Source organism: Mobula birostris, chromosome 10 (genome assembly GCF_030028105.1).
Source record: "Mobula birostris isolate sMobBir1 chromosome 10, sMobBir1.hap1, whole genome shotgun sequence".
In the NCBI taxonomy this organism is placed as follows: domain Eukaryota; kingdom Metazoa; phylum Chordata; class Chondrichthyes; order Myliobatiformes; family Myliobatidae; genus Mobula; species Mobula birostris.
Genome location: NC_092379.1, coordinates 126216281 through 126229439, shown reverse-complemented (window position 1 = coordinate 126229439; position 13159 = coordinate 126216281). Strand labels below are relative to the sequence as shown.

Here is a 13159-nt window from a genome sequence, read left to right as displayed (position 1 = left end):
AAAACTTCTACAGATGTACCGTGGAGAGCATTCTGACAGGCTGTATCACTGTCTGGTATGGGGGGGGGGGTGGTTTGGGTGGATGGGCTACTGCACGGAATCAAAAGGAGCTACAGAAAGTTGTTAAATTAGTCACTTTCATCATGGGTACTAGCCTCTGTAGTATCCAAGACATTGAAAAGGAGCAGTGCCTCAGTGTCCATTATTAAGGACCCCCATCACCCAGAATATGCCCTCTTCTTATTGTTACCATCAAGAAGGGGGTACAGAAGCTTGAAGGCACACACTCAGTGATTCAGGAACAGCTTCGTCCCCTTTGTCATCCAATTTCTAAATGGACATTAAACCCATGAACACTACCTCACATTGTTTTATGTCATTTTTTGTTTTTGCACTATATTTAATTTAACTTTTAATATATATATATATATATACTTGCTGTAATTGACTTACTTATTTTTTTCTAAATTATCATGTATTGCATTTATTGCATCCGCTAAGTTAACAAATTTCACAGGATACTATATGTCTGTGATATTAAACCTGCTTCTGATTCTGATTCTGATCTGTTGTATGGCAAAGTCAAAGTACCATTTGCCACAAAATTTACTCCACTGTTGTCTTTTAATGACTTTTATTCTTAATGTTCCAGGTCATTCTTGCGTCTGATCCATCTGTATTCCCTCACAAAGGGCTACAGATCTGAATCCTGATATCTTAAACACGTCAATCAGATGAAATCTGGTTCACTCTTGGAATCAGGTTCTTTTTAAATGTTGTAAGGGTCAAAATATGTGTATCCAACCAACTGAATTCTGGGATTAGCCAATTCCCTAAGTGAAGTGATCAAAAATGAAAGATAGAATTCCTCAGAAACACTTGAAAGAACTTTAACATCTTTAGTTCTGCAGATCCAGATGGCAAATTGGCAACAGAAATTACCATCAGTAACTTAGCACTGTTCCACTGAAAAGATTAGTATTTCTAATGATAATAGTTCTCTGGTGGATTTCAAGACAAGACTGATAGTAAATGCATGTGAACCAATACTTATAATGTTGATCACAAACAAGAGAAAACCTGCAAAGGCTGGAAATCCAAGCAACACACAAAATGCTAGAGGAATTCAGCAGGCCTGGCAGTATCTATGGAAACAGACAATGCTGGAGAAACTCAGCAGGCCTGATGAAGGGTCCCTGTCCTGAGGGAGGGTCTCAGCCCGAAGAGTCGATTGTTTACTCCTTTCCATTGATACTGCCTGGTCTGCTGAGTTCCTTCAGCATTTTGTGTGTGTTGCTTATAATGTTGGTGTACAATGAAACTTCTATTTTACTGGGAATGCAAGTCAAATGTGGAGTTGCAGCAGACTCCGGGAGAGGCAGAGAAAGTTTCTCCATCAGGCCCTTTGTATCAGAGTCAGTTGGACAACTATAGTTTCAAATGAATTACAATCCAACTCCAATGTCTTACATTAATCTTAGAGTTATAGTGACTCAAGTGATCTTGTGAGTGGGAATCCTGAGATGGGTTGGGTTTAAAACTCAAGTTTGTTGTTGGTTGCTGGAAATATTGCAGTATTGCAAAGTTCAAAGTAAATTTTATTATCAGATTACATAGATGTCATCACATACTACCCTGAGATTCATTTTTCTGCAGGCAAACTCAGCAAATCTAAGAACAGTAACTATAACAAGATTAATGAAAGATCTACCAGAAGACAATAAACTATGCAGAATCAGATATAAATAAATAGCAATAAATAACGAGAACATGAAATAACAAGATAAAGAGTACTTAAAGTGAGATCATAGTTGTGGGAACATCTCAATGGATGGGCAAGTGAGTGTAGTTAATCCCTTTTGTCACAACCACGGATTCGGCAACCCAGTAGTACAGCAATTGTGCTTGTGAATCTGCACATGTCAGGTAATTATTATTTAATCGTGATAGTATTTAACTCCATTCTTGGCATCATAGTGCTTGTTGAGACTTGGACAGAGCATAGCTAAGCTTCACTGCTGTTTTGCATTCGGCCTTCTCTGAGCCATTGGACTTTCAAAATCAACTGACTCTGGAGACTAGCAATATTTGTTTAATGCTTGGATATTCTTTTCAGCCGCAGAGTAGGCTTCGTTTCCCTTTTGAGAGTTTTAGTTAACGGCCCTGTTTGGCCTTGCGTTTATTGTTTAATTTTCCCTTTTTCGATTTAAAGTCTGTGAACTATTGACCTGCTTCAGTGTCTCTCACTCCACACTTGGGCCATATTCGAACTGTGGTGACACCTTTTGTTCATGAGTCTGATGGTTGAGGGGTAGTAACTGTTCCTGAACCTAGTGGTGTGAGTCCTGAGGCTCATGTAACTTCTACCTGATGGCAACAGTGAGAAAAGAGCAAGGCCCGGATGGTGAGGATCTCTGATAATGGATGCTGATTTCCTAAGACAGTGTTTCATGGAGATGTGCTCAATCATTGGGAGGGCTTTATCTGTGATGTACTGGCCGAATCCATGGATTTTCCGTTTAAAGGCATTGGTGTTTCCATACTAGGCCATGAAACAGCCAATCACTACATTCTTCACTACACTTTCTATAGAAAGTTGTCAGAGCTTTTGATGATGTGCCAAATCTGCACAGACTCCTAAAGAAGTAGAGACACTGTTGTGCTTTCTTCGTAATTGCTTTTACTTGCTGGGTCCAGGGCAGGTCCTCTGAACCAGTAACACCAAGGAACTTAAAGTTGTTAACCCTCTCTACCTCTGAGGACTGGCTCATGGACCTCTGGTTTCCCTCTCCTGAAGTCTACAATCAGTTCCTTGGCCTTGCTGACATTGAGTGAGAGGTTGTGGTTATGACATCACTCAGCAAAAATTTCAATCTCCCTCCTGTATGCTGATTCATCACCACCTTTTATTTGGCCACTTGAACATTGTGTTGGAGCTGTGCTTAGCCACACAGTCATAGATGTAAAGCAAGTCGAGCAGGGTTCTAAGCACAGAGCCCCATGGTGCACCTGTGCTGATGAAGATCGTGGAGGATGTGTTCTTGCCAATCTGAACGGATTGGGGTCTACAGGTGAGGAAATACAGAATCCAATTGCACAAGGAGGTATTCAGGCCAAGCTCTTGGAGCTTATTGCAAACAGGAGAAAATCTGCAGATGCTGGAAATCCGAGCAGCACACAAAAAATGCTGGAGGAACTCAGCAAGCCAGGCAGCATCTATGGAAAAAAACACAGTTGAGGTTTCGGGCCGAAATCCTTCAGCAGGACTGGAGGGAAAAAGTGGAGATTATTGATAAGTTTTGAGGGGATCACGGTATTAAATGCTGAGCAGTAATCCATAAAGATCATCCTGATGCATGCGTCTTTGCTGCCTAGGGTTGTGTGAGGAGCCAATAAGATGCCACTTGCTGTGGACCTGTTGCTCCGGTAGGCCTATTGGAGTGGTTCAAGTTGCCTCTCAGGCAGGAGCTGATAAATATTTCATCACCAGCCTCTCAAAACACTTCATCGCTGTGGACAGAACTGCAGCTGAGCACTAGTCATTGAGACAGATCACCACGCTCAACTTGGGCACCAGTATAATTGGAGCCTGCTTGAAGTAGTTGGGGACCACATACTGCTGAAGTAAGATGTTAGAGATATCAGTGAACACACCAGCCGGTTGGTCAGCACATGACTTCAGCAGCCAGGTACCCCATCCAGTCCGGATGCTTTTTTTGGATTCACTCTCTTGAAGGCAGCACACAGGTCAGCTTTAGATACTGAGATCAAAGGATCATTGGGAGATGTGGGGACTTCGCGATTGTTCCTCCATGTTCTGATAGTCAAAGCGAGCATTCTGATACATTGCTTAAATCTCTTGTTCTGATAAGAAGCAAGGCTCTTTGCCAATTTGCTGATGCCCATCTTGCACTGTCTCGGTGTCAAAAGACAAAAACAAAGACACTCTTGCAAAATAACAATCAACAATTTTAATAAAGGAAAACAGAGTACCTTTAGGTCCAGGTCGGAAATAACCAGCGATACCAGGCTCTCCTGGACGACCTGGGGGGCCTGGTTGCCCAGGGAAACCTGGGTTTCCTGAGACTCCTGGGAATCCCTTCATACCAGAAGGCCCTGAAGGTCCACGGTCTCCCGGGAATCCTTTCTGCCCTGGAAAACCTGCAAGAAGGTCAGTTCATCTTTTAATGTCAAACCTTGGCCAGGAAATGTGTGAAAGCATCATTTTGGCTCTGACAAAGCAACGAACATATTCAGCAATTTGGTTGCTCTTTACTGGTTATGAGGTTAGCATGTACTGTGCTGACAAATTCACTGTCTTTTCTTTTTGCCTATTAGTGCCCTCCTGCTTACTAGTCAGCATGATGGAAAATTCAGTGCAGTTCCTGTCATGTCCGGGTGTTCTAGCCTGCATTTAGTCTATGGTATTGAAGTTTCCAACCATCCTACAACATTTTACACAGTAGTCTCTAGTTATGTGGAAACTGAGTGAGTGTTGACAATAGAGTCTATTCCTGCCCTCCCCAAAGCTCACATATATTCTCACTAACCTTTGAGAGCTTTTCTTCTCCCTCCCACCTCTGACCTCTCCTGTGGCCTCGCATTCAGCATTACCTCTGAGGACATCACCTTGCTCAACCGACCTGAGCTGAAACCTGGGAGCGCTTGGTCTTACTGATATAATTCCATAATGGAAAATTCAAAATGGTTCCAAACTCATGTTCAAACAGAATCCATACCAAAATAACAAGTATATATGGGGCTTGAACTCTTTAAAATTACTTTTGGTTCAGCTTTGGTTTTCTTTTGCTGAGCAACTGAGTTCCTCCAGTAGTTTGGGGGGGTTTTTTTGTTCCAAATACCAGCATCTGCAGTCTCTTTTGTCTCCATCAATTACAATACCATAATGGTTTTCTTTTACTGAGAATACTGACTGCCTGGATGCCCTCTCCCTCAGACTGAACAATGTCACTAAAATTTTGTGCAAATACCACTCAGTGATGGTTATGGAAAGACCATATTGCAAGCATTTTGTGAGGATAAGGACCCAATGCAGTTTAGCATCCTTGCTAATCACATCTTGCATTGCCATTTGCATTTTTCCCAAGCTGACACTGAAGGTAGATCACCTTGAAAGCAGGAGGTACCCAAATGACTTTACAGTAAGGTCAGACTACCCGTGGACACAGATGAAGTATATCCTATAAAGGTTGTCTTGATTTGACATCATCAAAATCAGTGAGATGGATTCATAAGTCCTCCAAAATGCACAAATATAGCTACTGTTTGGTCTTTTTGATGACTTCAGGAATTTATTTATCTGGATTCCTTAAATTCAGCAAACTAACTACAAGTCACTAGCTGATATCTGGTGCACTCAGATCTGGCCACTCTGGATCCAAGCAAAGGTGTACTTACTCATCTTGTGTATCTTTTTTATGATCGCCTGTCACTACTGAATGCTAAGAACGTCAAGTACTACATGACCATCCCTTAGCTCTCACTCCACCCTACTGAAACAGATGGAGTTCCCAGATTAAGGGTTATCTCAAGAGGCAATTTAACATTTGTATTATTGGACAACTGCTTGTCTCCCAACTGACAGATGTCTGGTTCCTCATGTTGTCATAGCTGGTGGAGCTTAGCCCCTTCTATTAAATGATCCCAATAACTTGCATCTCAAATAGCCTCCTACGACCAAGCCCAGCTTTCACGTGTGGGTTAGCTAATAAGCCTGGCAGAACTGTTTCTACTGACAAGAGAATGGGCAAAGTTAAGTTGCTGGAACGTTAAAACAAGTCATTTTGGGCAGATGGAGCTCATCAGCTGTGGTTGGGAGCTCATCTAAGAGAAGGAAAATGCTATTTCAAACCTCTGCTGCTCTGCAGCTATACCCATTCATGGGGAAGGCTTCAGGAGTAAACCCAAAGAAACACCTGGAGCTGGAGTCGTCCCTGAAGCAGTCCAACATTGAGTTCAATGCTGATTAGCAACTCCTGCAATGTCTCTGCTGGTAGCTATATCAGTCTCCACTGTTCCCTTGGATTTATTAGCTGTATGGAGAGGGGGAGCCTGCTGCATGGGCAACAGGTTACTCTCCATATCACACTGCCCAGGCTTGTGTATCACATAGACATCTAGGACACGATATCCAAGGCCTATCTCAACCAACGGAGGGCTTGAACAATCATCCCTGAAAATGCATTGAATCATACACCTGGGGGTCAAAGAGATAGGTTGGACAAAATTTTGCAAACTGAATGAAGGAAGGTGCTTTCTGGAACTTCCGTCAAATTCTGTCATGTTGAATTGTCCATAATGTGGCTTTGCAATTAACATTTTGAAATGAAGACAAATATTCCGTTGGGAATATTATTTGGCGATAGGACTATAACATTATAATTACAACTTGGCAGCTGTGCCCCAGTGTAATGAGCTTCCACTCTGTACTCAAAATTGCATGGTAAAAGCCCCAAGGTAAAAAAAAATTAAACTGTTTGTTTTCTGATTTCCTGTTCACCAATAGGTGTTGTATATCACTGAAAATCTGATATATGCTCTTGGCAAACAAAGTATGGGACATAAAGTTGAAAAATTGCTCCTCAAATTGCTTGTGATTTCTTCTGAATTGTAAAAAATCCTGCGAGATTAGGATTTCTCTTCATTTCTTATACTGTTGCCTGCACAGAAAGCTCTACGAGGGCCCAGCAGGTAAATTAAAATGATTTTTAGATTTAGAGACAGAGCATGGTAACAGACCCTTCTAGTTTAATGAGCGAGCAGCACTCAATTAACCTACTAACCTATCCATCTCTAGAATGTGGGAGGAAACAGGGGCACCAGGAGGAAACCCATGTACAAACTCTTAGAGACAGCGATGGGAACTGAACCAGGGTCGCTGGCACTGTAATAGCTGCCACCCCTGCGATACGCCTGATGTGCATTTTGGTTGCACAAAATCAGAAGACTCCAGGTTTGATCCTGATCAACAGGGAGATGTCCTGAGCATCATACTAGTAGAATATGAGACTATTGGAGGACGAAGGAATTATGCTCACTTCATGTTGCAACACTCACTGTGCAGTTTCACACATTAACAGTAACTCTCGGGCTGATCACTGCCATCTGTGATAGAGTTAGCGCAATATTATTGTTCTCGGGATGATGAAGGATAGAGGGTGGGAATTAGGAATGACAGCCAAAAAGAGTCTAATGAGAGGTTCCAGATCTTAAACTCTCTGCAAATGCAGGCTGACCTGCTGAGTTTTTATGGCCCTTTTATTTGTTATTTCAGATTCCCAGAATCTGTTATTTTTGGGTTTTCAGCCATCTCCCATGTAGCTTAAACTTTATGAAAGGTAATGCCAAGCCACCGTTTAAAAGTTCTTCCAACTTAGTGAAGGAAAGCAGCTGTTAGATGATCAATCTAGGAGCATTGTTTAAAACAGAAACACCTTCCACTGGACGAAATAACCAAACGCACCCCAAGGACCAAGACAAGTACAGCTGGTAAACACCGTATAGCCTTGTATTAGTGCTCCAGAGTTCTGTACCCTTTATGGCTGGTCCTCGGTATCAGCCTCTGAGCTCAATTGCACCCACAAAACAGGAACCGCTAAGACAGCACTAACTTTCTTCTAACAAGGAAACTGAGAGTTGAAAGAGGCTACAGAGGGTTGTCGCCTCAGCCAGCTCCATCACAGGCACAAGCCTCCCTACCACTGAGGACATCTTCTAAAGATACTCACCATCCCGGACGTGCCCTCTCCTCATTACTGCCATCAGGGAGGGGCTTGATGACACACATTCAGTGTTTTAGGAGAAACTTCTTCCCTTCCACCCACTGATTTCTGAAGGTTCCCTGAACCGGTGAACACTATTTATTTTAATTTCATTTCTTATGGTAATTTAAGAGAAATTTTTTTATGCCCTGCACTATATTGCCACCACGAAACAACAAGTTTCATGACTGTGTCAGTGATAATAAACCTGATTCTGATTCTGAGGATAGCTTATTACATGTCAAACTTGCTAACTGTAAAGGGGCAGGACCTGCTCATCTGTTCAATGGGTGGAAAAAAAATCACATTTTAAGCCAGGCAGTCTAGGAACTTTATATAAGTAGATTAGATATAGAAACAATAACTTTTAAGTCATAAAAAGCAAATTATTGATAAGAATGAGCATGAATATCACCCGATCAGACATTGCTAATACTAACACAAATATTTAAGCCATTATGTTAAGAAGCCAGGGCAATTTGCAAACAAGTGTCACATCAACAGTCTGGCAGCAATTTATCCATGTTAATTTACAAGAAATGCTCACTGCCATGGCTGACCAACCACAGTTTTAGCCGGAAGCATGATTACAGTGGAGCCTGCTCATTTTCTTGGAAAAATATTGGTGTATTATGATTTTGTTATTTAATTCCAAATGATGGGGGTAATCTTCATATCAGGGTGTAAGGAGAGGTATGGAGGATGTATTGATTCCCACAAGGTTACGGTCAGGAAGGTTGTCTGATTTTAAGAAGCCAGTTGCAGAGGTAAATAAAAGGATTAAACAACACACATCAAAGTTGCTGGTGAACGCAGCAGGCCGGGCAGCATCTCTAGGAAGAGGTACAGTCCTGACGAAGGATCTCGGCCCGAAACGTCGACTGTACCTTTTCCTAGAGATGCTGCCTGGCCTGCTGCGTTCCCCAGCAACTTTGATGTGTGTTACTTGAATTTCCAGCATCTGCAGAATTCCTCGTGTTTGCGTAAATAAAAGGATCCTTTTCTTTAGCTATGTACTCCTACCCGTAAAGCAACATTGTTTGTTCCTCACACAACACACATCAAAGTTGCTGGTGAACGCAGCAGGCCAAGCAGCATCTGTAGGAAGAGGTGCAGTCGACGTTTCAGGCCAAGACCCTTCATCAGAACTAATTGAAGGAAGAGTGAGTAAGGGATTTGAAAGTTGGAGGGGGAGGGGGAGGGGGAGATCCAAAATGATAGGAGAAGACAGGAGGGGGAGGGATAGAGCCAAGAGCTGGACAGGTGATAGGCAAAAGGGGATACGAGAGGATCATGGGACAGGAGGTCCGGGAAGAAAGACAAGGGGGGTGGGACCCAGAGGATGGGCAAGAGGTATATACAGAGGGACAGAGGGAGAAAAAAGAGAGTGAGAGAAAGAATGTGTGCATAAAAATAAGTAACAGATGGGGTACGAGGGGGAGGTGGGGCCTTAGCGGAAGTTAGAGAAGTTGATGTTCATGCCATCAGGTTGGAGGCTACCCAGACGGAATATAAGGTGTTGTTCCTCCAACCTGAGTGTGGCTTCATCTCTACAGTAGAGGAGGCCGTGGATAGACATGTCAGAATGGGAATGGGATGTGGAATTAAAATGTGTGGCCACTGGGAGATCCTGCTTTCTCTGGCGGACAGAGCGTAGATGTTCAGCAAAGCGGTCTCCCAGTCTGCGTCGGGTCTCGCCAATATATAGAAGGCCACATCGGGAGCACCGCACGCAGTATATCACCCCAGTCGACTCACAGGTGAAGTGTTGCCTCACCTGGAAGGACTGTTTGGGGCCCAGAATGGTGGTAAGGGAGGAAGTGTAAGGGCTTACATCACCATTCAGGGCCCCAAACAGTCCTTCCAGGTGAGGCAACACTTCACCTGTGAGTCGACTGGGGTGATGTACTGCGTCCGGTGCTCCCGATGTGGCCTTCTATATATTGGCGAGACCCGACGCAGACTGGGAGACCGCTTTGCTGAACATCTACGCTCTGTCCGTCAGAGAAAGCAGGATCTCCCAGTGGCCACACATTTTAATTCCACATCCCATTCCCATTCTGACATGTCTACCCACAGCCTCCTCTACTGTAAAGATGAAGCCACACTCAGGTTGGAGGAACAACACCTTATATTCCCTCTGGGTAGCCTCCAACCTGATGGCTTGAACATCGACTTCTCTAACTTCCGCTAAGGCCCCACCTCCCCCTCGTACCCCATCTGTTACTTATTTTTATGCACACATTCTTTCTCTCACTCTCTCTTTTCTCCCTCTGTCGCTCTGTATATACCTCTTGCCCATCCTCTGGGTCCCCCCCCCCCGTCTTTCTTCCCAGACCTCCTGTCCCACGATCCTCTCGTATCCCCTTTTGCCTATCACCTGTCCAGCTCTTGGCTCTATCCCTCCCCCTCCTGTCTTCTCCTATCATTTTGGATCTCCCCCTCCCCCTCCAACTTTCAAATCCCTTACTCACTCTTCCTTCAGTTAGTCCTGACGAAGGGTCTCGGCCTGAAACGTCGACTGCACCTCTTCCTACAGATGCTGCTTGGCCTGCTGCGTTCACCAGCAACTTTGATGTGTGTTGCTTGAATTTCCAGCATCTGCAGAATTCCTGTTGTTTATTGTTTGTTCCTCAGTCATCTTCCACAGGTTTGAAATACTCATTGTGGCAGTCCCCTCAACTTCACCTAAATGCCCACCTCACTCTGTTACAACCCGTCTTGTCCTGGAACTGTGAAGACTGGACTTTCTCTGATCGACTGAAAGAGTATGCACCTCCCCCACAAAAGAAGTGTTGAAACTGTAATTAAAAGCTGATAATAAGCGGGCTCCACTCTATAGGCAGAACGCATAGGCAGCAAGGACTTCGGCTTTACGAAGCAGGTAGGTTAAGTCAATTTGCTTTAAGCTACGCAAAGTCCCTCTCACCTTCACAGCCTACATGTAGAGACCACACCCGATTCGATTGAGACCAGATATGGAAATTTGGTAGATGAAACAGAAACATGCAGAAATACAACAAATGTGAACAAATGAACAGAGATACTCAAATAATAATGGAAGAATTTCCCTTTAAAAAATTACTGAGAGATGACAAACTAATCCCTTCCCCGCAATAGGTCATATAACCACAGACCTGGAATCTAATCAGAAGGTGTCAAAGAAAATACCATCATTAACCTTTCCTGAAAAAACAAACATCATGGAATTCCAGTTCCATCATTGGTATCCGAGGTGCAGCAGAGTAAATTTTCCTCAGTTAGTCCATATTTTTTCTTTGTTTTCAGAGTGAGAGTGTCACTGGTAAGACAATTACTTACTGCCCATCCTTAATTGCCTTGGAGAAGGTGGTGGGTGTTCATTGAACTGTTGTAGTCCAAACTCACCATTTTTTGCTCACCAGTCAGAGAAAAATCTTGGAGAGATACCAGGAGCATTTGTGAAGAGAAACTGGAGCAAGAAATCTTTAGTAATCCGTATTGGATTAGGATACCTGGTGATTGAATCAGAATATTTTATGCTCCTCTGATCTCCCTGCATCTATCTGCTACCTGATGATAAATCCTTCTCCTTTTCCAGATGAAAAATGATTACTGCATTTCGCATTTCCACCCATCCTCTAAATACAACATATGTGCAAACTGAAGGTTTGTCTGCACAATTCAGGAACTGTCTGAGCTCTTCAGCATGGGGGTACTTGTGTGCAAGGAAGAAAATGAACTCGACAGGAACAATGCCTAACAAAGTAACACATGCAAAATGCTGGAGGAACTCAGCAGGTCAGGCAGCATCCATGGAAAGGAATAAACAGACAATATTTGTGCTGACACCCTTCACCTGGTCCCAAAACATGAACTGTTTATTACTTTTTAGAGATGCTGCCTGTCCTACTGATTTCCTCCAGCATTTCATGTGTGTTACTCTGGATTTGCAGCATCTGCAGAATCATTTGTGTTTTTGCACTTAAGAGAGAATCATTTAACCTGCAGAAAGAAGTAAGTGCAGAGCTGACAGGGAGAGAGACTTGCTCTTTACTTCACGTTGTGAGGCCTAAGCTATTTTAACTTCTCAACCACAAACTTTGTCTCCAAAGCAACACACACAAAATGCTGGAGGAACTCAGCAGGCCAGGCAGCATCTATGGAAATGAGTAAACGTTCAACGTTTCGGGATGAGACCCTTCTTCAGGACATAGTCTTGGTCTCCAGTTTTGCAGAGAAGCCAATGACATGATATTGGAAGATTCGCTCAGAAAGAACCTTTAGCTGGATCTAATGCTGTGGGCTGGGATGGTGGATACCTCCAGATGTGATGAGGGTTGTATGGGAAAAAATCTGAGATGGAGGAGAGTGAGAAGCAGTACTTCTACTAGACTCCATATCAAGGAGTAGCTTTCACCCCCTGATGGATCAGGTGTTCCTGCCATCTTTCCATGATTCCCTATTACACAGAAGAAAATCAATCAATCACAGAGCAATGCTATTCAACTAACGTTTCCTCTGCTTTCCCCACATTCTCATCAATTCTACCACTCACTTATGCGCTAGGTGCAATTAATCCACCAGCCCTCAAGTCTTTGGGATTTGCGTAGAAAGTAGAGTAGCCGATGGAAATCCACTTGGCCATAGGGAGGACATACAATTTCCACACAGATAGTTCTGGAGCTCAGGATTGAACCTGGAGTTGCTGGTGTTGTGAGGCAGATTCACTACAAGCTGTGTCAAGGCCAAATCCAGGAATTAATGGCCCGATGCAAGAATTTCACCTAAAACTTTGTGAATTCCCTTCCTCCCGCAGAGGCTTTGTTCCTCTAGCAGACTGCTTATTGCTCCAGATTTCAGCACCTGCACAGCCTTGTCTCTCCAGATGCTAAAGGTAAGACAATCACTAAAATCATGTCCATAACTGTCAAGCGCCTTCAGACACTTTCTTCTTCCAGCTACACTGATCTCCATGCTACACTGTTGCATTCAACCTGAGAACGGGATTTTGGACATCAATCTCTCCAATTTCCAGTAATCTCTCCCCCTTCCCCTTCTCTCTTTTTCCAATCCCCGTTCTGGTTCACCTCTCACCCCTTCTCTCTCCTGCCCATCAACTCCACCTGGTGCCCCTCCTCCTTGCCTACTGTCCTCTCCTATCAGATTCTTTCTTCTTCAGCCTTTTGCCTCTTCCACCTATCATTCAGTGTCTTATTCATCCCCATCACCCATGCAGCCACCTTCCCCATCACATGATTTCACCTATCCCCTGCCAACTTGTACTCTTTCCCCTCACTTATTCGGTCATCTTCCCCCGTCCTTTCCAGTCCTGATAAAGGGTTTCAGCCCAAAAGATTGACTGCTTATTCCACTCCACAGAGACTGCCTGACGTGCA

General features: G+C 43.6%; 1 protein-coding gene across 5 annotated transcripts in view; it reads right to left on the bottom strand.

The window, feature by feature from the left end:
- Positions 1 to 13159, bottom strand: part of col4a6 (collagen, type IV, alpha 6) — a 448523-nt gene that overhangs the window by 60169 nt on the left and 375195 nt on the right. For all 5 annotated transcript variants that reach the window (XM_072270937.1, XM_072270936.1, XM_072270938.1 and 2 more), the window contains one exon: positions 3994 to 4161. In XM_072270937.1, coding sequence (XP_072127038.1) covers positions 3994 to 4161 — 168 coding nt within the window. The remainder of the gene's footprint in view (positions 1 to 3993; positions 4162 to 13159) is intronic.